Raw genomic sequence first — 24,311 nt, 5'->3', positions numbered from 1 at the left:
CTCCTCTCATCTGCCCCAGCTACACCTCCTAGTCCAGCCCCTAACCCTGTCCTTACACCTCCCTTCTCTCCCCGGGGGCTTCCTCAGTGCTCTCCCTCCCGATTCATCTATCCTCAGGGACCCTGAACTCCACACCTGTCCTCGCCAGGCTGGCCTCTGACCTCTGTTGCTCTCCCTCACTCTGCCCCAGCCATGCCAAGCAGTTGTCTTGGCACTGCTGTCACTTCAGATATTCTTTCAGGGATTGACCTCAAGGTCCAGTCTCAAGTCAAAAGTCACCAGCCTTCATCTCCTCATAGCACTGGCCACAAGCTGACCCTGGATTATTTAATTTTCTGTCCCCTGCTGGAACGTCAGCTATGGGAAAACAGGGACAGTAGCTGGCTGGTCTGTATATGCTCAATACAGACTTGTGGAACAAATGGATGAGTGAATGAATGAATGACTGTGGCTACTTTTATTATCCCTCTGTTACTGGTGGGGAAACTGAGGCTCAGAAGGGCTAGGTAAGTTGTCTAAGGTTGCTCAGCTAACCAGTGTTAAGATCAAATCCCAAGTCTGCTGCCTGCAGAGTGCCCCCACTCCCGACACTGCACGGCCTTCCCCAGTCGGTCAAGTCCTCACTGGACCGAGGCTGGTCGGCTATTAACATGTTGGGCTGTGGGGCCTGGAACAGTAGCCCAGGCAGTAAGGCCTCCATGCACCACACCTGGGTATGGTGCACCCTGCCTCTGGTTGTCACTGTCCTGTTTACAGAGGACTTAGATGAAGAGAGGCAGGTGGACATTTGTAAATGCCTTTGGTAATGCCTGATTCAGGGAGCCTTTCATCTGCCCCTCCTACTCACCCTCAGAAGGCTCCACCCCCCACCAGCTGGTGAGGTCACTAGGCTGATCTGTGATCTGACTGGGGGGATTCAGTGGGGAGCCCCTTCCTTTAGTGTTCCTGAGGGCAATGGGTCCTCTAGGCCAGGATCCTCACCCTACTGGCACCCAAGGAAAATGGAGAGGAGTGGGCTGGGAGCCGGGTTGGTCCCTCCTCACTCTCCTCCTCCCCATTTGCCCAAAAGGCCCTGCAGCCTGGGAACCAAGGCTCTGGACTGGACTAGAATGAGAGGGAGGCAAGTGGGACTTAAGGGCCCTTCTCCAGGGGGTAGGGGAGGCGGGTAGAATGGGTTAAGGGTGGGGCATAGGGGCTGAGTCTCAAAGTCCTAGGTTCTACCTCAGCAGGGCTCCCCGAGGCAATCCTCACCTTCCAGGATATGAGCAGACTAGATGGGCACGGGCCCTCCTCTCTACTACCCACACCTGGGCCCAGCTCCCCATAGGCCTTCCCCCTGCAGCCATCTCGGTGAGGCCCCCAGACCCCACAAAGTAAGGATCCCAGACTCTAGGCCTTACCCTTACAACAGGCTGCAGCCTTTGGTGGGGTTGGGCCCAGGTGTGACATTCCAGACCTGAAGAAGGCAGAAGGGTAGTGAGCCTGTGCGCCAGGTATGCCCTGGGGTTTCACACTCTTCTTTTTGGCCCTGAGGCTCATGGTTTAGCCATAGTCCAGCATAGCCACCTAACCACAACCACCCGCCAGTGCCACCCAACCAGCCTCTGGCCCTGGGAGAGCCGCTCCCTTTGCCCTTCATCCCCTTTGCCTCTCCTCCCTCCTTCCTTTCCCCTAATACCTCACCTTCCTGTGTCTCTAGGGGACCCTCTCTCCCTCAGGCCAAGTCCTGGGCCAATGCCCTGCTGGACCCTGAAATAAAAGACCCAGACTGTGTCAAACTCTACTTTATTGGAATAGAGAAAATAGGCAACAGGAGACACACTTGGTGCTGGCAGTTCTTGGTCCCTGCCCCCATCCCTCTCAGCCCCAAGGCCTAGGGGACTCCTGCCCCCACAGGGCTCTCCCACTTGTCTAAACAAGGAGAAGCCCCCACTTTGGAAAACTGCACAGGGTGGGAACTTCCAATATGCATCTTGCTGCCAGCTTCATGATTAGCAGCAAATGCCCACAACAGCAATAGCAACAAGACTGGACTTGACATTTCAGGAAAAGACACGTAAAAGAGTAAATAGGACCCATGACGCCATGTGTTCACAACAGTCCTATGACAGAAGCTATGACACTGCTGTGCCTGGCCACGCAACACTGGGGAGGACAGCAACAGATGCATGGGAGGCTGATGGCACAGGAGCCCCGGAGGGGCCGGCACTTCCACTCACAGGGTTAGAATCAACTGAACACGTAGGTTCACATTCTGTGGGAGGACAGTCAAATGAAGGTACCAAAAGGGAGGAAAAATCATTTTCAAAAGGAAAGAGAAAGCCTGCTTCCCCACACTGAGTGGACCCCAGGCTGGACACACAGGGCAGCAAGAGCCAGCAGCAGCCTAGGCTAGCCAGTGAGCTCAACAGGCAGTTCCCGGCCGCACAGGGCCTCCCACTGGCGGGCCAAGAGTGAGATGAGCTTCTCGCGGCTCTCGGCGCTAGGGACAAACACCTGCCACTGGACCTCGCGGCCCTGTCCGGCTCTGGCTAGGCCACCTGGCACCTCCCCAAAGTGGTCCAGGGTGACATTGCCCATAAGGTCATGGCCCTGCACATCGTCAAAGACGAGGGTGAGAGCCTGTGGGTAGGTCTGGTAGCCCATGAGCACGCGGTCCAGGTCCCGGACACGGCGGCCATCATCTAGCCGGTACCGGTCCCTCTGCGGAGGCTCTTTGGCAAACTCGGGCAGTGGGTAGTGGACGAAGTCCTCATCCAGGAGGAAGATCTCAGCGCTGGTGAGCAGGAGCGTTTTGGGGCGCAACACGCCCCTGCAGCGCCCAGGTGGCGGCGTGCCCACCTGGAAGGCCTGTACATACAGCAGGATGCTGAGGGCCGGTGCCTTCTCTGGGTCAGCTATCTTCTGGGCCACGATGAATGTCAAGTCCCCGATCTCCTCCTCACTGGGGTAGGTGAACTTGACACGGCTCGAGTGGATCAGCTCATAGTTCTCCATCTTCCCTGTAGAGAGAGATGCCCACCAGGGCTGAAGCCTGGAACTGGTCTGTAGTGGGGCTGGGAATGCCAGCAGCCACATGACACCCAGAGACGGCGGCATGGGCTGCTATCTGTCAGAGGCAGGTGAGAGCACTCCAAGTCCTGATGTCCAGGTGGAGACCACAGGCCAGCAGCCCAGAGCAGAGCACACACTTGAGGTGTGTCTACCAGATGGTTAAGGGTTTGCTGGGATGGAGGCTCTGCCCTGGAAAAGGCCATGTAAAACCCTAGCTGGCTGAGCAGGACAAGAGACAAAAAGTAAAAAAGACAGAGGCAGAGGGCTCCAGGCATGCTGCCCCTTGGGGTTGGAGAGACCACATGGCCTGTCTAGAGCCTAAGCTGAGCAAGGTTACCTGTGGTCTTGTTCCCAAACTCAGAGTAGAAGTCCTTGTCGACAGGCTCAGGCGAGGGTGTGCGTTCCAGGGAGGAGAGTACGGCCATGAGGTGCTGAAGGAAGCAGTGTGTCAGGTAGCTGTCTCGAGTCAAGCACGTCACCACCTGCATAGGGGAGGAGCCTGTGGGAGAAGGGGCTTGTCATGGTTGCAGGCAGCTGTTCCCCTGCCCTGTCCCTGCCCCTGGAGCCAGCTCTAGTCTCTAGCAAGTCAGCCTGGACCTGAAGACCACAGAGTCAGAGCCAAGAGGGCCCACATGGAAGAGCATCACAGGGCCTAAAGGCCACTTCTCAGGCCGGAAAGGCTGTGACATTTTTCTGGAAGGGGATACAGAGGCATTAGGGAAAGAGCTTAGTTTTCTCTCTTCAGGAAGTGTGAGTCAGAAACATCCTGCCCTGAGCACAGGGCCCTCTCTGCCTGCCTCCCAGCACTGCCTGGCGCTTCCCTGCTTCTGTCCCCTCCCGCTCTGAGCCCTGGCAGCTGAGTCCTGCACTCTCAGCAGTTCCTGAAGCTGCTTCCTCCTGCTCCAGTGAAATGGCTTATGAGCAGAGAGGTAACCCTGCCATCGATACACACCCACAAATGGAAGGTGGAAGCCCACTGGGAATACTGGCCTTCACCTAACATAAGACAAAGCAGTGGTCACTCACCTGTCAGCCGGAAATACTGGTCAAAAAGCCCAACGTTGACTGACTGTAGGTCACTGAGCTTTAAAACAAAGCACTGGGAGATATGGAAGGGGCTGTTGTTGTAGTCGGTGTTTTTCTGATGCCAGAAATCTGTGATGGAGGAAAGGGTGGTAGTGGCTGGGAGGGGCCTAGGTGCACAGCTGAGTCTAGCAGCAATGTATGCCCTTGGCTGGCCTAGACAACTGAGGAGCCACCACCACCTTCCATACACACAAGGCCTCATAGGCAATGTGTTCTAGAGTATGAGCTGTGCCTGACTCAGTGGAGTCACCCAAAGCCTCCCACTGAGGCCCTGAGGGGCAGAGGCTGCTCCATCCCTCATTATGGCTAGTGCCCAGGTGTTTGCCAGGCCCTGGCCTGACGCTTTCATGCCTAGCCTTAGGTTCCTCATGACAGAGTTGGGGATTGGGAGTGGGGATGGGGGAGTGCTATTTCATCCCCACAACCCCCCAAGAGATTCTCGGTCCAGTGCAGCCAAGTCACTGCTGCCTGAGGCCACACAATTGGCTCTAAGATGGAACCCATCTCCTCAGGCATGGGCTCCAAGCCCCCTGGGGCGGCAGCAGGCCCTGGTGCCTACCCTGCAGTGGCTCCGAGAAGTAGCGGCGGAGGCCATCATGCAGCACGAAGTACACGGCCTTGGTGGAGAGCAGCATGCAGGCAGTCACCTCCAGCCCCGGGGTCTGGTAGAACACCACTGAGGACCACATGAGGTGCCTCAGCTCCTCGTTGTCCACCTGGACACAAAGGGGCTGGGTTTGAGCCTGCAAGGAAGCAGGGCAGGGCAGAGCATGCTGCTTCTCTTCCAGGCTGTGCCTGAAACAGACCTCTGGGCAGGGCACCTTGTTAGACCAGTCACCCTGGTGCTATGCCCACAGCCTTGGATGGGGAGACTCAGGACCGTCATCACATCTTGTCAATGGATTAATAAACTTGGGAGCAGAGAGGAAACGAAGGATGGGAGATGGGTGTGCAGTGGGCTCTGCCGGGCCCTGAGGATAGGAGTGGCTGCAGGGGGCGGTGGTGATAGGACAAGTGACCAGGAAAGGGCAGTCCAGGCCCTCCCAACCCAGAGAAGTCAGAGAATCTGAGGCTGATGCCAACACAAGCTCTGCCAGTCTCCAGAACTAACTATGCTACCTCTCCACACCAGTGCCAGCCAGCAAGACCAGAACCCAGGCAACTACCTCAGCAATGCTGCTGTGGAAGAACTCGACGATGGCACTTCCCCGCAGGCTGGCGATGTGCCGGAGCGATGCACAGGCGGGCAGGTGTGAAGGGATCTGATTCTCCTCTGACGTGGACTGGATAAGGTGCTCGCTTGGGTACTGGGCTGGGGCGTCAGCTTGTGCCAGGGCCTCCGCTGGAGATGAGGCCTCCACTGAGGCTGGAGCTGGGGTCTCTGCTGGGGTCTCTTCTGCAGCTGAGTCCTCTGTTGCGGCTTCCACTGGAAGCAAAGCTGGCACTGGGGCCTCTGCTGGGGCTGGAGCTGGGGTCCCCTCTGGGGCTGAGGACTCTGCCTGGGCCAGAGCTGAGACCTCCACTGGGGCTAGGACTCGCACCTCCTCTGGGGCTGGAGCTGTAGCCTCTGCCCGGGCCTCCTGGGGACGCTGGTCACTGCTGCATCTCCCAAACCCCCAAGAAACACTACATTAAAATGTAGACCCATATGGAGACTCATACTACACGCACAACCTCAGAGTATGAGGGGAATGTGTGCACCACACACACTCCACCTCTGGGGCCCCCCTGGGGATTTCAGCACCAGGTTCTCTATGGGAAGACAAAACAGCAGAGAAAAGGTACCCAGGCCTTTTCTCTTGGGAGGGAGATGAGCAGATGGGGGCAATACAGGCCATCTGGCACCCCAGGGCTGGGACAGTCGGATATCTGTGGCCCATGAATTGAAAACTTATTTTGAGAAGGTGGGAGAGGTGTCCAAAACACCACTCCGGAGTTCAGAGCATGACCCAGGTGCCCAGGGCTGGGACCTGGGTGCACTCAGGTCTGAAAATCAAAAACTCAAATTACCCTTCAGTCTGCCTTTAAGTCGTCCTCTGGTGGCTCAGGCTCCCCTCTTTTCACTGGTCTGTTTCAAGTGCTAGATCAAACACTGCTCAGAACCCTTAAAGTTCATGGAGGTAGGGGTGGCCCCTGCAACCACAATATGTGCCCACATGCCCATGCCCGTGCTGAGGGAAGTCCTTGGAACATGTCTTCTCAACTAGACAGTCCAGCTGGCAAGTCAGATCCCTGGGGCTCTGGCCTTGCACTGGGCCACGTGCCCCTAAGAAGCCTCTGGACTGTCCTCCTGTTGTCATCGGGCAGAGATGTGTCTGTGGGGATGAAGCAGGCGCCTGGTTTCTGCATGGAATCCCCAGTGTGGGCAGGTTCCAGCAGGGTTTGGGGTGGCAGGGAAATGTCACCAAAGCCTTAGCACAGGGGCAGACAGATGGGGGTATAGCTGTGCATGGCCACCTTGGGTATAAGCTGTTCTCTAGCACCTAGGCATCAGGGGTCTCTACAGAGGGACGGATCTGAGCTGGGTGTAAGAGGGGCACCTGATTCAGCCAAGAAGCGGTAGGAACCATCAGTTAGGGGGATAGGCTGGAAGGAGAAGGCAGGCCCTGTGAGATGCTGGGGTGAGAACATAATCTCCACTGTCCCCCAGGATAGAAGAAAAAGTGAGCTGGACTGTGTCTCAGGGGACAGGCGGGTGACAAATGGGCTTTCTTGCCCATGATGGGAAAGCCCCAGTATATGTGAAGCCAGGGGGCAGTGAAAGGAGACAGGGTCTACCCTCAAAGGAATAGGCCGCTTGAGCCCCAGGTGGAGGTGAGCTGTGGATATGACCATACCCCCCATAGGCTCTCTCTACCCCAGCCCCAGACAGTGGTCAGGGAAACCCAAGGAGGGAGCCCAGGGAAAGCCAGGCTCAGGGGGCAGAAGCAGGGTAGAGAAGAGAGTGAGAATCAATATGTCAGGGCTCCCAGCTATCACTCCTTTCTGTGCCTCAGTCTCCCCAAGAAGGTGACCACCCAGCTCACACACTCAGGCCTTACGCACTAAGCCAACAAGTTCCTTTGGAAGGGACTCCCCAAATTACATGCAGCAACCCAGATCCTCCTGAGAAGGGCTGTGTGGCTCTCAACAGGGCAAGGCTTAGAGCTGAATATCAGAGCAGGTGATGCCTAAAACAGTCCCCCAGGCCATGGAGACAGCTACAGGACTGTGAAACCCTGTGGGGAGGGGTGGTGGGTGATTCTCAGAGGCTGTGCCTGGGCCCAGAGGGGCAGAGCAGGCCAGACAAGGTGGCGGCGATCTCCTCAGCCAAGCCTGCACTGGCAGGGGACTGGGCCAGCCTGTCCTTGTGGAAGCAGAGCTTTCTTATGCCTCTTCTAAAGCCCTGAGAGAGAAAGAGCAGCTCAATGCCAAGCTCGAGGGAGTCAAGGACACAGCTGAGGAGTTGGGCCCACCCTGGACCCACTCACACACTACAGGAGCTCAGAGATGTGGTTTGGGGTGAGTGGTCTCAGGCACACTTCACGGGCAGAGACCAACCCCATGCCCCTGGCCCCGAAAGCCTGTGCTCAGACTCACCTGACCCTGTCCTTAGCAGGCTGGCTATTCATAAGGGGGCGTTGGGACTGGCCCCCAGTCACAGGGGTCTTAGCGATGACCACGGTCTTTAGGTCCTGCAGTGAGGCCCGCAGCTGGTTGTAAATGCGCAGGAAGTGGAACTTCTCATGGGGCAGCACAAAGATGGCGGTGACAAAGCGGTAGCCTACGAGCAGCTCCAGCACATGGCCGTCGGCAAAGGCACCCCGGGGCTGGGTGCAGCTGCGTGTGGGGTCCAGCAGCACAGTGGAGAGTGGCACACGGCTGAGCTTGAAGCTGTTGCGGTTGCGACAGTTGTGGGTCCCGCGGTTGGGCATGGGGTTGAAGTCAGCCTTGATGACATTGAGGTGCTGGGGCGTAAGCAGCAGCCAGTATGGGATGGCGGCAGACTTGACGGCCTCGGAGGGTGCGCAGCAGGAGCGCCGCACAGCTGAGCAGAGCGTGCAGCTGGCCCACTCGATGTTGCCCGAGTAGTCCCCGGCAGCCGTCTGCACCATGCGCTTGTCGCTGTAGACCAGGTAGACAGGGAAGCAGCCTTGGCTGCACTCCTGGCAGCCGCCCGCCACTTTGTAGAAGGTGAGCAGCTGGCGGAGGAACTCCTGCAGGCTGGTGTGGCTGCCGTAGAGCACGGGGCTGCACAGCATGGCCATGTGCTGCGGGGCAAAGCATGAGCGCAGGTCAGCGTGGAACTCATGCAGGTTGGAAGCATCTGAGATGATGAAGAGCGTGTTCTCACTGTGCCGCACCTTGAGCACCAGGCACAGCTCTGGCATGAGAAAGCCGAACTCAGTGAGGTCGCCGTGCGGGAAGCAGAAGACAAAGCGCAGGGAAGAGAGGATGTGCTGGCTGCTGCCCCGCGATTCCTGGTGCGGGATCTCGAAGACGGCAATGCCGAAGTCGGTGAGCACAAGGCAGGCGGCAAACTGGCGAATGCTGCCCTGTACATGGATCAGGAAGCACCACAGCACCTTGAGGATGCGGATGTGCTCCAGCAGGAAGTCCTCGTCTGCACCCAGGGCCCACTCCAGGGCCAAGCGCTCCTCCTCACCCTCCTCCTCCTCCTCTCCCCGGCCTCCTTCCTCTTCCTCCGTGTCTGGAGGCCCCATTTCAAAATAGCGGTTCTCAGCGACCTCCTCCTCCTCGCCCTGGCCCTGCTCGCCTTGGCCCTCCTCCCGCGGGCTGGCTGCCTCGATCCAGGCGGGCAGCTGCCTCTCGATGGCCTGCCGGATGAGCGTGCTGAGGCGCTGGATGAAGTCCTGGTTGGTGGCTGTGTAACCAATGCACGTGAAGGGCAGGAAGATGATTTGGCCAGACCCAGGCACCACCTGGACCTCCGGCTCCGAGTGCTCTGGGCTGTATGAGAAGCCAGATCAGTGACATGCTGGGATGGGACACCCTACCTCTCAAGTCTGGGCCTGCTGCTACACCCTGGTCCCAAGAAACCAACTCATGGGTATCCCAAGACTGCTATATAGCCAAGCCTATTCCTAGGACAAGTGCCCTAGTGGGGAGCCAAGGTGCCAGGAGGCTGCGGCCACCCGTCTCTTCAGAGTCCACATGCCCAGGGCTCAGATGACAGGTGTCCAGGCCAGTCCTACCCACATCACACAGGTTCCCCCAATGGAAGCGTCACAAAGACTTCAGTCATTCAGACGTTGGCTGTGAGCCCCAAACGCAATGAGTGCTCCAGGCAAGGACTCACTTGTGGACAACAGTTCCCTTCAGCGGCACTCTGTGAAAGGGGCATTCCTAGAACCTTCACATTTAAATTCAAGCTCCTCTTGGCCACTACTGCCGTCACGAAAAAGTGTGTGTATATCAGGGCAGGGAAACCTCCTCTGCAAAGGGTCACAGTGAATACTTCGGGCTGTTGGGGCCACTCAATCACATACTCTTTATTTTTTTTAACAGCTCTTTAAGAATGGAACAATCATTCTTAGCTCACAAACTGTGGACCAAACGAGCCTTGATCTGCTGACCCCTTGTGTAGGATGACATATATCAGGCAAAGTCCAGGGATTCAAATCTAGAAACAGACCAGAGTCTTTCTCATCTGTGTTTAATTTAAAGAAAGAGGTAGTTCTGGAGGACTCCCGTGAAACAGATACTTAACAAAATCCAACTAGTTATCACTAACCCACAGCTGAGTGTATACAGAAAGCCCCGGAGGCCTTCTTAACCTCTTCCTTACCTTGCACCACCAACGGCTCCAGGTATGTCCCTTAAATCATCGGAAGGTGCCTGATAGAGAAGGAAATGTGGTCAGCCCCACCCTGCTACAGCCATTCCCTGGCATTTACTGGTGCTAGGCCCTGAGCCAGGCACTCTGCCCTTCTTCCCTCCCTCCCTCCCTGCAGGAAGTTCCCACCATCCCACGCTCTATTCTGGGGTGGATTATGGGGCCTGGGGGCAGAGAGACTCTCAGTTATTCCACCAGTGCACAGCAGGGCTGATTCCCAACCGGGTCCATCTGCTCCCAACTCCTGAGCCAGAGACTCTTGCCACTCTGTGCCTCTGGGTCTGGCATCCGAGTGCCCCCTGTGCCACTCCAAGGGTACACCAACTTGGTAACTGGTCAGCTGAAGACACAATGAACAGAGGCTGCACAGTGCCTGGCAAAGCCCTCCTAGTGGTCTCTGGGCAACAGGGAAGACGCAGTGCTAGGCAACCTCCTTCCCATTGTCTGACCCTGGGGAGGGTGAAGGGAGAGTGTGCCATGCAGTGCTGGGAAAGGGAGAGGGCTCTGAAAACTACCGCAGGGGTCACTCGGCCATGACTCTGTGTTGCTGAATAGAGACGGGGCTGGAGGGAGACCTAGGTAGCAAGCACACTCCCCACACACACGGCAAATGAGCCACTCACACCACACTTGCCTTCCTCCTCTCTTCCCAGGACACATGAAGATGCTCCAGAACCCTTAACAGCAGCCACAGAGAAGGTGTCACAATCATACTGTGTCCCAAACTACCAGGGTGACATGCAGGGCTGGGCAGAATGACTGTGGGGTGCCAGGCAGCAGGGGAGAAACTCTTCCTGATGGGTTTGGAATCCAAACAACCCTCCCCCCCAGGACCTTCTGAATTGCTTTCCCCAAGGGAATCTACTCATATGAACTAAAGGTTATCTGACTTTGACTCCCAGGGCCCAGTGAGAGAGAACTGCTTGTTCCCATTGGTGAAGGGAGAGGGGAAGGGGGGGAGGAAGTATAGAGGTGTAGAGGGGGAGAGATGGAGGAGGAGGGAGGGAGGCTGAACATAGGCCCTTAACCACAAAGCAGAATCCACCAAGCACTGGCAGTATCTGCCACAACACTAACCAGGCCACCTCCTACTTCCAGACAGCCTCAGACAAAGAGCTGGCACAGAGGTAACCAATCCCCAGAAGCAGGAGGCAGGTATTACCTGTCCCGCAGGGACGGACTCCAAGGAATCAGAGCATCCCTGAGCAATGGGTCGGTCCTCGGGAGTAAGACTGTCGGTGGACGAGAGGCTGCTGGCCAGGGCTTCCTCTTGCACAAACATGATTCCTGGAGAGACCAGGGGCAGGCGGGTGGGACAGTGGGGCAGGGAGAGCAGCTATTCAACAAACCGGCTGGGCCCTCGGGATTCTGGCATGGCCAGGGGCTAGTCAGACCCCCAAACCCAGCCACACCTGAAACCTTAAAATAACTTGAAGATTTCTAATTTAGGGTAGAGAGAGGCTTTCTGATCCTAAATTGAAAGGAAGAATTTGAAGTGTGACAACATAAAGACTAAACTTCTATAAGTAAAAAAAGAAAGGAGAAGAAAGTATGTGCAGTATTTGACAAACATTTATATCTTTAATCTACAAAAGGCTGTTACACATGATAAAAAGGGGGGTAAAGTTGGAAATCCCATTAGGAGACAGACTGCAAAGAATGCAGACACATTCCACAAAAGAATGGTCAATAGATATCACATGAAACAATGCTCACCCTCCTTCACAAATAATCACAGAAGGGCAAGTTGGAATAAGACACCAGTTCTGTCTCTCACTTTGGCAGTTTAGTCAGACTGTGTGGCCCGGACCTGGCCTAACTGGGTAGAGGTGAGCACTGGGGTGGGAGCTGGCCCGCCTGTCAGGAGAGCAGTTTGGCAACATGTCCATCAAGAGCCTTAAACATGTTCACTCCTAGATCCTTCCCAGCAAAATGACTGAACACAGTCCCACCCCGATCTGACATCTCTGCAGAGCCTCATAGACACATAAAGGTGCAGGACCTTGAGGATAACCCATACCTGCTACCTATGGCCTGCTTCCCACAGGACCACCCCACTGACCCTCCCCTAGTCAGCCTCCCACTGACTTATGCACCAAGGAAACACAGAGTGTTTTTAAAACCCTGCTGAAGCTGTTTTATGAATACAGCATGTCTGGGCCTGTTATTTCACTCCAGACATTTCCTAGGCTGGCGGAGGGTAAAGCCTTTTTAAACGGTTTCCTAAGTGCAGCTAGTTGGATGAACACTGGACACCAACCCCTTGTTTCACAAAACTCTGGAGGATCCCAGGGCTTGGCCTGGCTTTAACACCAGTTACTATGGGTTAGAGCCCCAAAGGTCACAGACCCTAGTCCAGCTCAGCTGCTGCCTAGGGACAAGAATACTCACGTAACCCAGGTCCTCTGCCACGGGGTAGACCCAAGCCCTTTGCCCAAGCCCAGACCCCCTCCCTCCCAGCGAAGCAGCAGGGACCCTGCACAGGCAGAAGGGTGGCAAGCACACAGCTATGTATTAGTGCTGTTCTCTCCTAGAACCCTCCCGTCTCCCCATGCTCAGGTCCTACCCATCCTCTGAGGACCCCCTCACACACCACTTCCACTGCAAAGTCCTCTGCTCTAGACATACCTCTCCCTCTACAAAATGCCCCCAAATCATTCTGTCCTGTCCTCCCCTGGGCAGGCAGCCTCCTCAGGACACTGTCCTGGTCATCTTGAAACCCCCAAAAATACAGGAGAGGGAAGCCCTTATTGACCACTTCAGATGAGCCAGGAGCAGTGCACGGTACTTCCCCCGTGCTAGTTCACACACGCCTTTTGTTTACAGTTCATCACATCTAAGATGCGTAGATGTGGTGCCATCTTGGTCTTAGCAGGTGTCCACGGAAGGTTTTCACACGACTCCATCACGAGTACCAGCTGGCTGACAGCAACTACGAGACACCACTGACTGAAAGACGCATCTCAATTTCAGAGCAGTTGTGTGATCTTAGAACTGATGAAGTCGGGTGCACACACTTCACAGTTGAGAAAACAGCTTCGGAGAGGCTACAAGTTGCTTGAGGGAACACGGCCAAGGAAGTTGGGACACCAACTCAGCTGACTGACCCCGGGAGCCTGCTCCTAAACCACTTCTCTAAGGCCTCCTCTCAACTTCACACCCTGCCTGAAGAATCCACCCTGGCATTCTGCACATCAACCCCTATCGGTCACAGTCCTCTGTGGTTCCACCAAGCTGGCTAACAGTTCCTGAGATGACCAGAGGCCTGGTGTTCACTGGGCAGCACCTTCACATAGGCCCCCGAGTGCCCAGTTTATTAACATATATGTGCACTTCTAGGGGATCAGGCTGGGAGCAAAGCTGTTCCCACATGGGAGAAATCCATGCCCATCCAGGCAAGACCCAGCAGCACATGGCTGAACACAAATATCTGTGGATTCCTCCATATTAGTGAAAAAGAAAGCAACATTTTCTTGCGACTACCCACCCTCCCAAGCCCCGTTTGGAGCCAAGGAAGTGACAATTGGGATAGTCTCTGCTTCCTTCCTGGACCACAGTTAGTACAAACAAGTGGTCAGAAAGGGTCACTCAGAGGACGGGACAGGGGACATGCGTGCTTAGATGGGGGCCCGACCTTTGTTTCACAGAAAGGAAAGAGATGTGCACACACAGACATCCACTGCAGTTTTATTTATGAGGTGCAAATCTGAAGACATCTAAATGTCCAGCAGCTAGGAAAGGGAAACAGGCTACAGTGAGCCACTCGGTGGTGTCCCCAGGGGGCAGTGAGGCCTGGTCTGGCTGGTGCAGAGGCTTCACTACCAAAGGGGGGGCTGCCTGCAGCTGTGGCCCTGGGATAGATGCCGCACTCACTCTGCCTGTGATCTGCTCTTTACCAGCTTGTTCTCAGCTTGCTCACTCACTCACACACTCAATCAATTCCACAAATGCTGACTGAGAACTAGCTAGTCCCTGGCCTAGAGGACCAATTGCATCTCCCTGTCCCCAGAACCCTAGTCCGGCAGTTCCTCCGCAGTGCTGTGAGGCCCGAAGAGGGCTTTGGCCCCGAGGCAGGAGATGGGGTCGGGGAAGTCTTCAGTGGGATACAAATCTCCTGCCCCTTTTATGTAAAAAAAATAAAAGACTCTCAGTCAAGTATTACAAAAGCAAACTGACAATCACTCTGGCACCCTACATCACCGTCCATTCTCACAAATACTCTCCGAGTCTCTTGCCTGCGACCTTGGTGCACCGCCCTGCAGCAGGCTGACTTAACCTCAGCACTTCTCCCTCCTTTCTACCCAGTCTTCCTCTCTGATGTGACGGCTGCAGAGCATTTTGCACCACAGCTTAACCTCCCTCTCATCCTCTGACGTTTGTCACATCCCCTGCTTTGCTAGCATAAATAACGCTGCAGTGAGCAATTCATCTCCCCTTCCCATTATCTTATCCCACCAAGATAAAATCCCCACCAGTGGGGTTACCAGGTCAAGGAGTGGGAACGTTTTTCTGGCTCTTGAAACATAGGGTCAAACTGTTTTCCCAAGACCTCACACCAAGTTCTGCGTCTCCAGGAGCCCTGGTGGCCGGGCGGCGTTCCTTCCTGTGTGTTCCACTCGGGATGGCACACCCTCCCCTCTTCCGTGGGGGCCGGGCCAGCAGACACTCTCATAGGACCTGCTTCACTCACTCATCTCCGAGGTTGCCTGGGTTCAGAGGTGAAAGCCCTTTGAAAACGCTAAGACAGTGGGCAGGTGAAAAGGATTGGTCTTCCATGGGTCCTGGACAGCCTGTCTGGGCCCCACAAACAGTGTTTGGGCCTGAGCCACAGAGATGAGGTGACGATAAAAAGAAAGCTCCCCATGCAGGGATCAGGGCAGCCAACTCAGGAAAGTAACAAAGCACAGCTTCCCGGTAATAAGGAGCAAATCCGCCCACACTGCCTGCAGGGGAGTGGGGTCCTTACAAGCAAGCAGCCCTGAGCCTGTTCAAAGAGCAGCCTCAGGGACCCATTAGATGCCCTGGGGTACCCTAGAGGAACTAAATGTAGGTGTCAGAACAATGTGGGGGGTGGTCCTCACTAAGCAAATAACAGAGCTGAAATCAGGCCAGGCACCGCCACCATGTGCCACCCTGAGGAGCTGACTTGCAGACAGCACCATACCCTCCCTGTGTCTGAACCCTGCAGGGAGCAGGTGCCAGCATCTTCCCCAACCCCAGCCAGGCCAAGGGGCCCAGAAGGGCCCGGGTGGCTCTGCTAGGCAGAAAGCTACACACATGATTACCTTGGTTGGAGAGGATGGGCTGGGGCAGGGAGGCGGAGGTGGGAGCCACAGTGGGAGGGGAGCTGCTGGGTCTGACGCAGGGGGCAGCTGAGAGCCGGCAATCCTCACCAACCTAGGAGGAGTGCTCGAGTCAGCCCAGGAGAGGAGAGAAGGATCGGGAAGAACATAACTCAAAAAGGAAGGATGAGGAGAGACTCAGAGGTTCTCACAAACATCAGGGCTGGCGAAGTTGGTCTCGCCTAGTCCTTACAACCCTGTAAGGCAGGTACTATCACCACCCCACCTTACAGAGAATAGATGGGTGTGACTTGCCCAAGTCCAGGTAGCCAGGACTCCAGTGGCTCTGAGTGTGCCCACAGCCCAGTTCCACTGGAGTCAGCTCCTTCCTCAGCTGGCTGACCACCACCACCACTCTTCCCACCTCCCACACAAAGACCCACCTTCTTCTCAGTGTTGCTCAGTTTGGACTTGACCTCCTTGGCTTTCTGAATTGCTTTTAGCACTTCCACAGTGTCCAGCTCCTTCTCTGTGGTCACTGTGTTGTCCAGACAGACCTACAGAATTCAGAAATGGCTATTAGTCATGTTGGCAAGCATGGTGAGAGCAGAATGATAGCAGCCCTGCCAATGTGTGGGCCAGGCCTTGTGCAGCTCAACCCACTAGGAGATGAGTTCCTCACAACCCACTAAGTGACCTGCGAGGTCCTTAGAGTGGCCCAGGGAAGTCCCACACTGCCCAGTCTATTGCTGGGAGTCCCTTGCCAAAACGGTGAGGCAAGGATACAGGGACCACTGAGGAGGTCTCTTGATGGCTAGGATTGGGGGAAGGTGGTAACCTGAACAAAGCCCCCAACTCCGGCGAAAATGAGATCAGCAAAGAGCATAGGGAAGGTCTTCTGGGCTGGGAACTGGAGGGCAAAGGCATGGAAAGCAGGTACCCCTACCTGCAAATGCAGGAGGGATTGTGGGCTGGCAGGCAGTGTGCAGCAGGCAGTATAGTCACATGAGGGAAGGTCCCAAGGAGAGGAGCCAGGAGGGGAGGAGATGTCATCTCGTGAGCACTGTCTTGATGACAGTGTGAAGGAAAGGGCACTTGGGGCCGAAAAGAAATTGGGGGGTGGGGAAGGATGAAAGCAGAATGCAGACTTCCAGGTATCTTCTGGCCCGAGATTTGGGAGGATTGGGGAGGGACCTGATTGAGGCTGACGAGACAGGTGAACCTGGCTGATGAGACAGGTGAACCTGGCTAAAGACCTGTTCCACTGGCATGGTGGCAGGTGGCCAGACCCATTCAGCAGGCAGCAGACACTGGCCTGGGCTACACTGGCGAGCATACCCTTGGGGTCTGCAGTCAGACTTCATGGACAGAAGTCGTCCAGGAAACATGATTTTTACAAATATCTTATTTTTGGCCCTGGGTGGGTAGTTCTGTTGGTTAGAGCACTGTCCCAATATGCCAAGGTTGTGGGTTCAATCACTGGTCAGGGCACATATGAGAAACAATCAGTGAGTGTATAAATAAGTGGAACAACAAACTGATGTTTCTCTCTTTCTCTCTAAAATCAATCAATAAATTAATTAATTAAATACCTTATTTCTGACCCTTGCCTACAATAATCAATGTTATTTTTAACAAGCTGAAGACAGCCCTCCACACTCAGTCTGTGCTGTGGGTTCATGGGGAGCTCTCCTGGGTTGCAACTCTGGCACAGGCAATGTGAGGGAAGTCTGCTGAGGAACCATAGCAGCCACTGGACGGTGGGTGACAGGAGGGGTTGCAGGAAGGGTGAGGGAGTTTTTTTCTTGGGGAGATAGCAGACTTCGCAGAACTAAAAGGCTTAGGGTGAAGAAGTCCTTTTGAACCAGTCAAGGGTAAAACCCTGGAAGTCACCGCTGGCTCTGCTGTGAAGATGTGGACTCAATCCAGATTGTCTCTATTAAGCTAACCCCCACCCTATCCCCAACCTGGCAGCCTACCTCAGAGGCCCTCTCTCCAAACTGAGCCAGCACCTTGGTCCGGTAGTCAGGGATGATGCTCAGAGGGTTGTTCAGCAGAGCCACGTGCTCCAGACATGGGAGGCTGCCTATGCTCCTGACCTCCTCCATCTGCAAGGCACGAATTCCATTCCCCTTGTCCCTTCTCTTAACACTTTGGCAACATGAGAACACGTATGACAGCCTTTCCGGTGAAAGAAGGCTTACTTATCATTCTTCTGTAAAGTGACAAACAAGGCACAGCCACCCTACAACCCTGAGATCCTTTTGGGACCTGGCTCACCTGTTCGATTCTGTTGTTGCTGAGATCCAGGTTGACCAAGGAGTAGAGCTTGTGCAGGCCACTCAGACTCTCCAGGAGGTTGCCTGCCAGGTTCAGAGTTTTGATGTTCCCCAGTTTGGTGTGAACCCCTTCCAAGGAAGACAGCTTGTTGTAGGACAAGTCCAGGTGCACGAGGTTGTACAGGTGCTGTGGCAGCATTGAGAACAGGGTAAAGTGGTTCAGGTCAAGGCTCCAAAGGAAGGGAACTCACCCTAATGGTGTGATGAGCCTTCCTACCTGAAATGACCAGCTCTGCAGGTCAGCTCCATTCCCTCCAGCTGTTATTTGGAAGGGAACGCCTTTTTTCCCCCTGCACATGCCACAGCCCAGTGGCACCCCCTACAGAGGCAGCACAGCCCACAGGTGCGAGCTTTGAAAATAAAGTTTGTACCTTAATGATGGAGGTATATCAGCCTCACCTTGCTTGATTTGTATTTATGCACCTTTTCTAATTCTGGAGAACTACAGCAACAATCACTCAGTGCATCGCTGGGAGCCTAAAGGAATAGCAGCAGCCCCTGCTCCTACAAACCTCTGGGGCACCCAGACACCTTTTGAGTGCCTATGAGAGAAAACCCCAGGGTTTGGCCAAACCCCAGAGTCAGCCTTCTAAACACTCAGGGACCTTGTAAGAAGCTCATAGGTGGCAACAGTCTCCAAATACATTAATTACCTGCAGGTTGTCCACGACTAGCACTCCATTGTGACTCAGGTCCAGGAACTCAAGCTTTGGAATCAGTTTCTTGTGGGGAAAAAAGACAACACCCAACGTTACTCTAGGAGGCTGGACCCTACGTCACCCCTGCACATGGTGGACAGGCACCCTGGGACTCTTTTATTTATTTACTTCCTTATTTATTATTTTATTTTCCTAGAGGTAGGGAGAAAGGAAAAGGGAAAGGGAGATACAGAAACATCGATGTGAGAAAAACATCGGCAGGTTGCCTCCCATACACATTCCAAGCAGGGACCGAACCTGCAACCGGAGCATGTGCCCCGACCAGGAATCAAATAGGTGGACTTTTGGTACACGGAATGATGCTCAACCAATGGAGACACACCTGCCAGGGCCACCCTGGGACTCTCTTCTGATCTGGGCCTACTGGGCTAGCCATACCTGCAGGGCCACTGATGTAATACCTCCCAGTGCCCACCCAGCAGCATGTCCACAGGAACACACAGGGACTCCAGTGATGAGCACACATCCCCATTTTTATGGAGCACTTGGCTTATGAAAATGACAAATGGCAAGATCCCAGAGAAGGAAGTCTGTCCATCCTTCTTCTCCAACCCTACTCACTGAGAAGCACAAATACAGGAATCACACTCCTATTTCACAAATGCCATCTGGATGTCACTCTTACAGGAGCACATCTGGAATCTGTGGAGTGATATTTCCACTCCACTCTTTGGAAGTAAATCTCTTCACTCACTGTGTTTTTATATCAAATGTACATGCAGCCCGTCCGGTGTGGCTCAGCAGTGCATAGACCCATGAACCAAGAGGTGCCTCGTTTAGTTCTAAGTATTATCTCACTTTATTTATTTTAATATATCTTTATTGATTTCAGAGAGAGAAAGGGAGAGGGGGAGAGAAAGAAACATCAATGATGAGAGTCACTGATCGAGCCCACAACTCGGGCATGTGCCCTGCCCGGGAATCGAACCGCGATCTCCTGGATCCTAGTTCGACGATCAGCCACTGAGCCACGCCCGGCCAGGCTATCTTACTTTAAATAATTCCATTTTGAAATTTAAAAAATTGCAGGCAATGCACAGAGCCCAGGTTTTCTATGGTACTTCCAGAAAAAGCCAAGTTAAATACTCAACCTCAGGGTTTGGTCAGGCCAGAGAAAGCCCACTGCTGAGAGCGTACCACAGATTCGTCGATCTTGGAGATGCTATTGTGGCTCAGGTCTAGAGTGGTCAGTGCTTGCCATGTGGGGATGATGGCAGTCACGGGGCCTTCCAGGGCTGTGCCTTCTGGCTCCCACTCATCAAATTCCGAGGCTTCGGGGACGAGGACTTCCTGTGTAAGAACATCTGTTGAGCACACTTGGGCCCTCACGCAACACTCACTGGGAATGCAATCATTGCAAAATTTCAGGAAGGGCTTGAGCATATTTAGCATGTGGAAGTGAACTTGCATTAAAATTGGGCTTTGGTTCATATGTCTTTAAACGATTGTGAAATAACTGAAAAACTTAGCAACATAACAGCTACTTGGAATATATTCTGGTCCTGCTTCAGGAGCAAATGCTTTTCAAGCTCACAAGGGCCTTTTGCCATAAACATGGTGATGCCTTTTCTGGCTTAAATCTCAGAGGCTAAAGGTCAGAATTCATGGTGTTTCCAGCAACTGTGCTTTCCAAGCTGGCACTGTGGTCCCCACTGTGGGACAACAGCCCGTTTTAACTGTTACTTCACAAGGCTCAAGCCCAACAATTCTGAGGTAGCAGCACAGAGCACATGGTACCATAGAAGGAGGGAGGAAGGCCTCCTTCTTTTGACTTTCCATGCTCACAAGACCTCTCCTCTCTTGATAGATCACTTTGGGCCCCATGAGCCAGGCGGCAGGAAGTGCTTTGGAGAGGGGCAAGGTTGCCTAGCACTCTTGCTCTTGATACCAGCCTCCTTCTTTTAGCCAGTAAGCCTCAAATTTCACCAAATCCAAATCTCGATCAGTCTAAGTCATAAAGTAGTCACTATGCTTTTCTAGAGAAGAATTTTAACATTACTAAGATGCAATCCATAAAAAGGTAAATAAAAAGGAAACCTCTTACATTCTTGAGGATTTCTGTTGCTCATATACAAACAATAGGCCTAACATATCCACAACCTCACCTGTCCCCTTCAAGTCCACTAAGAATAAGACACAAACGAGTGCCAAATCAAGGGCTTTTTATCAATCTAGCAAATAAACGTCCTGCAGTTGCCACTGCTCAACAATTTGCTCATTAAAACACTAGGGACTTTTTTTTCGAGGGCAGGGGGTGGGGGACCCAGTTCCTTAAAATATCTTGTTTAGCAGTGTGATTTTTGATGAAGATGTGCACGAAAGTGTCCCAAAGGCTGCTAAGTGCTGGGAGGGCTCGCATGAGTGGGTGGCAGCCCAGGCCCAGGGAAGGTCCAGCTTCTGGTTTCTGATATCAGCAGTGCACACACTCACCCTCCGTAGGGGGACCACAGCACAGGATCCTGCCCAGGCAAGAAACGGGGCGCTCACCTTCATCGAGGTTGTTGAGAAGCGAACACTCATTGTGGCTAAGGTGGGCTTTGCAGCGACCAGCCCCCGGATGTGCTTGGCATCACAGTGGCTTATCTAGAACAAGAAGAGCCATGTCTCAGGAACAGCATCACTCCTCCGTCAGAAGCCTTAGGTAGTGGCAGGAGGTGATTCAAACCCTGTCTGTCTGTTCCTCAGTTTCTAGTACTGACTAAACAGGGTCTGAAGAATCTAGTAAGACTCACAATGAACCTTGAACTCTGTTTTCTGTGTAGGGGGTGCTTGGGGCTTAGCATGTAGACAGAAAGTGTGGGCCATGGAAACCAGAGCTGAGAGCAAGGGGCCTCTTAAGCACAATGAACATGGTGAACCCTCCTGTTCACCCTGCCCGATTTCCCCAGCCTTGGATGTCCTGCAGTGGGGAGGGGTGGGGAGGCGGAGACAAAACCAAAGCACACTCCCCCAAGCCACTCGCTAGAGTGACACACCCACAGACCCTGGCAGTGGAGCCTCAGCCTGCTGAAATAGGGCAGGGCTGAGCCAAGCACTCCTCCGACTTCTCAGTCCTCACTTGGCCTGCACTGGTCGAGGCAGGCCCACAAGTTCCCACTAAGGGAAGAGGTCCTCCAGGTCTCAGATAAGCCCAGAATGCTGCAGGCAGAATAGTCCAATGGGTAGCAGAGGCTCTGGGGTCAGGCTCGGCTGAATTCAGATCCCAGCTTTCTCTCATTAAGCGCACAGTCCTGGCCAAACTTCCTTATCTCCCTAAGCCTCGGTTTTCTCAACTATAAAAGGGGAATAAAAGTGCCCACTTCTCTGGGTTTTTAGGAAGAATCCATCGAGCAGTATACATCAGATGTGGGGCACAAGGCTGAACACAAGGCCACGCCTGAGAAATAGACGCTTTAATACATTTTTTATTACTTGTTACAGGGCCCCCTTTCATTTTAAAAATGGTAACAAAACTGGCACTGGGAACCCAAGAGTCCAGTAGTGAGTAATGCAAAATATTTCCTGTTACGTGTGGGCAAGCCAAAGGGCAGGGGACTCTCAGAGCCCTCTGCTGACCTGCCTTGGGACTGGCTCTGCCTGACCCTCAGGATGACTTCTCCACATGTCGCCTAGAATGACGAAGAGGCCCAAAAGCAGCAGACACTGGTGCTCCCTCCTATTCAAATGTCACCCATGCCAGGGGCAGAGACATGCACACCAGCCAAGAGCAGTGGAGGCCTCTTTTTCTCTGCCTCCAGGCTGGCCTTACTTACCTAGATGAAATCTGCCACATACTGACAAACACAAAAGTAACAGTACCTCACAATTAAGTCCAGAAATGCAACATCAAAAACACTTCTAGCCATACAGAGTCATAAGCAAGATGATCCTTGTGCAGGGCCCAGCCTTGCCTGCACTCCAGGGGCCCTGGGCCTTACCTCCACCTGATGAAGAGACTTGAATATTGACAGATCAAAAGGCAGGAGCTGCTCCCGAATGTTGCTGGTCCCAAAAGTTCCGTCTGTGCCAGAAACCTGCAGCCACAGATACAGTTTGAATCGGGGATGCTGACACAGGCTCCCTATCCATGTTCACGGGGCAGTGCTGCAGCAACTGTCCCAGACTCAAAGCTCTGCCTGGCTATGAGGCAGGGTGGGCATGCACCCCATCAACAAAGCAGGCTAAAGCTGAGGTTTAAAGCAAGGGACATCGGGTCATGACTGCCCCCTGGTGCTCACAGCCAAAAGATCAGCGCCAAGAACACCGAAGGTGGCCTTCCTTCCTGGGATGGCCCACCCAGCCTCCTTCACACACACTGCCAGTCAGGGAGCTATAAGGCCCCATGCTGGCTGTGCACCCACCAAGCCCACAAATGAGCTGCTGCAGCTTTACCTTAAGGTACTTAAGGCGACAGGTGAAGTCCAGGATGTGCCCAAGGTCAGTCTTGGCGTCCCCACTGGCACACGTAGGCTTTCCCTGCTGCAGCTGCTCAGTAACCGCATAGAGCTGCAGGGGCCTGATGGCAAAGACCTCACCGGCCCCCAGGAGCTGTTCTCCTGCAACAGCCGTGCCCCAAGGGTGAGCATCCACCTCCAGCCCTGTCCCAGTCTGGCAGCCAGGGCGTTTGCCCACCTGGCTAACAGTTAACAAGCATTTGGCAAACACCTGCTATGTGTTCTGCATGTCAGGACAAAGTCACTGTCCTAGGCACACAGGAGCAGCTGTCCTCCTGAACTCATGATGGGCACAGGGCACACCCAGAAGTTATGATTACCTAGCAGGGAAGGGCCATGGGAACATGTGACTGTGGAGCCACCCTAAGGTGAGGCTCAGTTAAAACCTGAGGCACTGAGCCAGGATAAAGCTGACATGGGGCGGCACTGTGGGCAATAGACCCATGATGCAACCTGCAAAATGCAGACATTTCAGTTAGGTGAGGCCTAAGATGCCAGCACAGTGCAGGGCCTGAGAGCAGGTGGGGGTCTGAGACAGACAGACTGGCATTTGGTCCTCACTTGCTCCTTCCAGCCACGTACCCTCAAGCAGATCACTGGGCCTCTCATCCTCAGTGTCCTCATCTGCACCGCTGTGGGAGGGGGGCGGGCAGTAAGATGCTAGACACTAGGCTGGACCACAGGAAACACGTTATGCTAGCTATGTAACTATGCTCTGTGGCAGGGCCATGACCCAAGCTCAGCTTCTCTTTGCCATCTGAACACTTCCAGGTAAGGACACACCAGATCCAAGAGGGCACGATGCCACCCACCTTCTAGAACTCCACCACAGAGCCTTAAACTAGATCCCGAGCTTGAGGTTACCCCCGAGACAAGAATCTGAGAGCCTAAGGTGAAGGACCAAGGCTCCTCAGACTTGGCTGCCTGCAGGGCACGTAGGTGGGCAGGCTATGGACCAGATCCAGGGACTTGGGCAACCCCAGGGAGGTGAGCCCTGGCTAGGACTCACTTGGCACAGCCCAACAGATGGAGTTCTGTGCCACCCTGCGCCCCTAGCCGCCTAATAGTGCTGAGCCCACTGCACCCATTATTTTGGGGACCCCTGGCCACATACCTTTTTCAAAGAGCTCCTCAGCCAGCGCAGCAGTGACACCATTTATCTCCTGCAGAAAAAACAAAACCCAGTTAGGAAGGTCCCTGCCCCTAGTCACCGGGACTCGCACATTCCCTCCGTATCCACCTCCTCTGGTGCTACAGTGCCAGCTCTCCAGAAAGTCCAGCAAAATAGAGCATAAACCTACAATGAATCAAGATGAGTAGAAAGGCAAACTAAGTATTTCCAATTATATGGACGTTTAAAATGTCTCCTCAAAAGCAGAACGGAAAACAGACTAATGCTGCAACTTCAAGCTCACACAGGCACTGGCTTAGCCTACGAGGCCTAGGAGGCTGGCAAAGCTTGGCTATGCCAAGCACTGGCCAGGAAGTCAGCAGCTCCCAGCACTGGCCCTGGGAGGTCCTAGGAGAACATGGTAGAGAGGAGGTCCTGCTTCTTCTAGAAA

At 54.1% G+C, this 24,311-nt stretch overlaps 1 protein-coding gene across 3 annotated transcripts in view; it reads right to left on the bottom strand.

Annotated features, from left to right (window-relative positions):
- Positions 1–2,145: 2,145 nt before the first annotated feature.
- The window catches only part of NISCH (nischarin), a 32,551-nt gene continuing 10,385 nt past the window's right edge, over positions 2,146–24,311 (bottom strand). The window contains exons 4-21 of one of the 3 annotated variants that reach the window (XM_087825014.1): positions 23,864–23,912; positions 22,688–22,851; positions 22,234–22,329; positions 20,804–20,899; positions 19,454–19,606; positions 18,251–18,319; positions 17,539–17,724; positions 17,238–17,366; positions 15,702–15,815; positions 15,262–15,373; positions 11,139–11,263; positions 9,929–9,978; positions 7,720–9,090; positions 5,307–5,739; positions 4,700–4,883; positions 4,081–4,209; positions 3,392–3,553; positions 2,146–3,002 (exon numbers count right to left, since the gene is read on the bottom strand). In XM_087825014.1, the coding sequence (XP_087681140.1) occupies positions 2,392–3,002; positions 3,392–3,553; positions 4,081–4,209; positions 4,700–4,883; positions 5,307–5,739; positions 7,720–9,090; positions 9,929–9,978; positions 11,139–11,263; positions 15,262–15,373; positions 15,702–15,815; positions 17,238–17,366; positions 17,539–17,724; positions 18,251–18,319; positions 19,454–19,606; positions 20,804–20,899; positions 22,234–22,329; positions 22,688–22,851; positions 23,864–23,912 (4,233 nt within the window). In that variant the 3' untranslated portion in view covers positions 2,146–2,391. The remainder of the gene's footprint in view (positions 3,003–3,391; positions 3,554–4,080; positions 4,210–4,699; positions 4,884–5,306; positions 5,740–7,719; positions 9,091–9,928; positions 9,979–11,138; positions 11,264–15,261; positions 15,374–15,701; positions 15,816–17,237; positions 17,367–17,538; positions 17,725–18,250; positions 18,320–19,453; positions 19,607–20,803; positions 20,900–22,233; positions 22,330–22,687; positions 22,852–23,863; positions 23,913–24,311) is intronic. The other 2 variants (XM_016209854.2, XM_087825015.1) reach the window with 2 other exon arrangements.

This window comes from Miniopterus natalensis, chromosome 15, assembly GCF_054644295.1.
Source record: "Miniopterus natalensis isolate mMinNat1 chromosome 15, mMinNat1.hap1, whole genome shotgun sequence".
NCBI lineage: Eukaryota > Metazoa > Chordata > Mammalia > Chiroptera > Miniopteridae > Miniopterus > Miniopterus natalensis.
The sequence above is the reverse complement of the archived record's forward strand: the minus strand, read 5'-3'. Positions and strand labels throughout refer to the sequence as shown.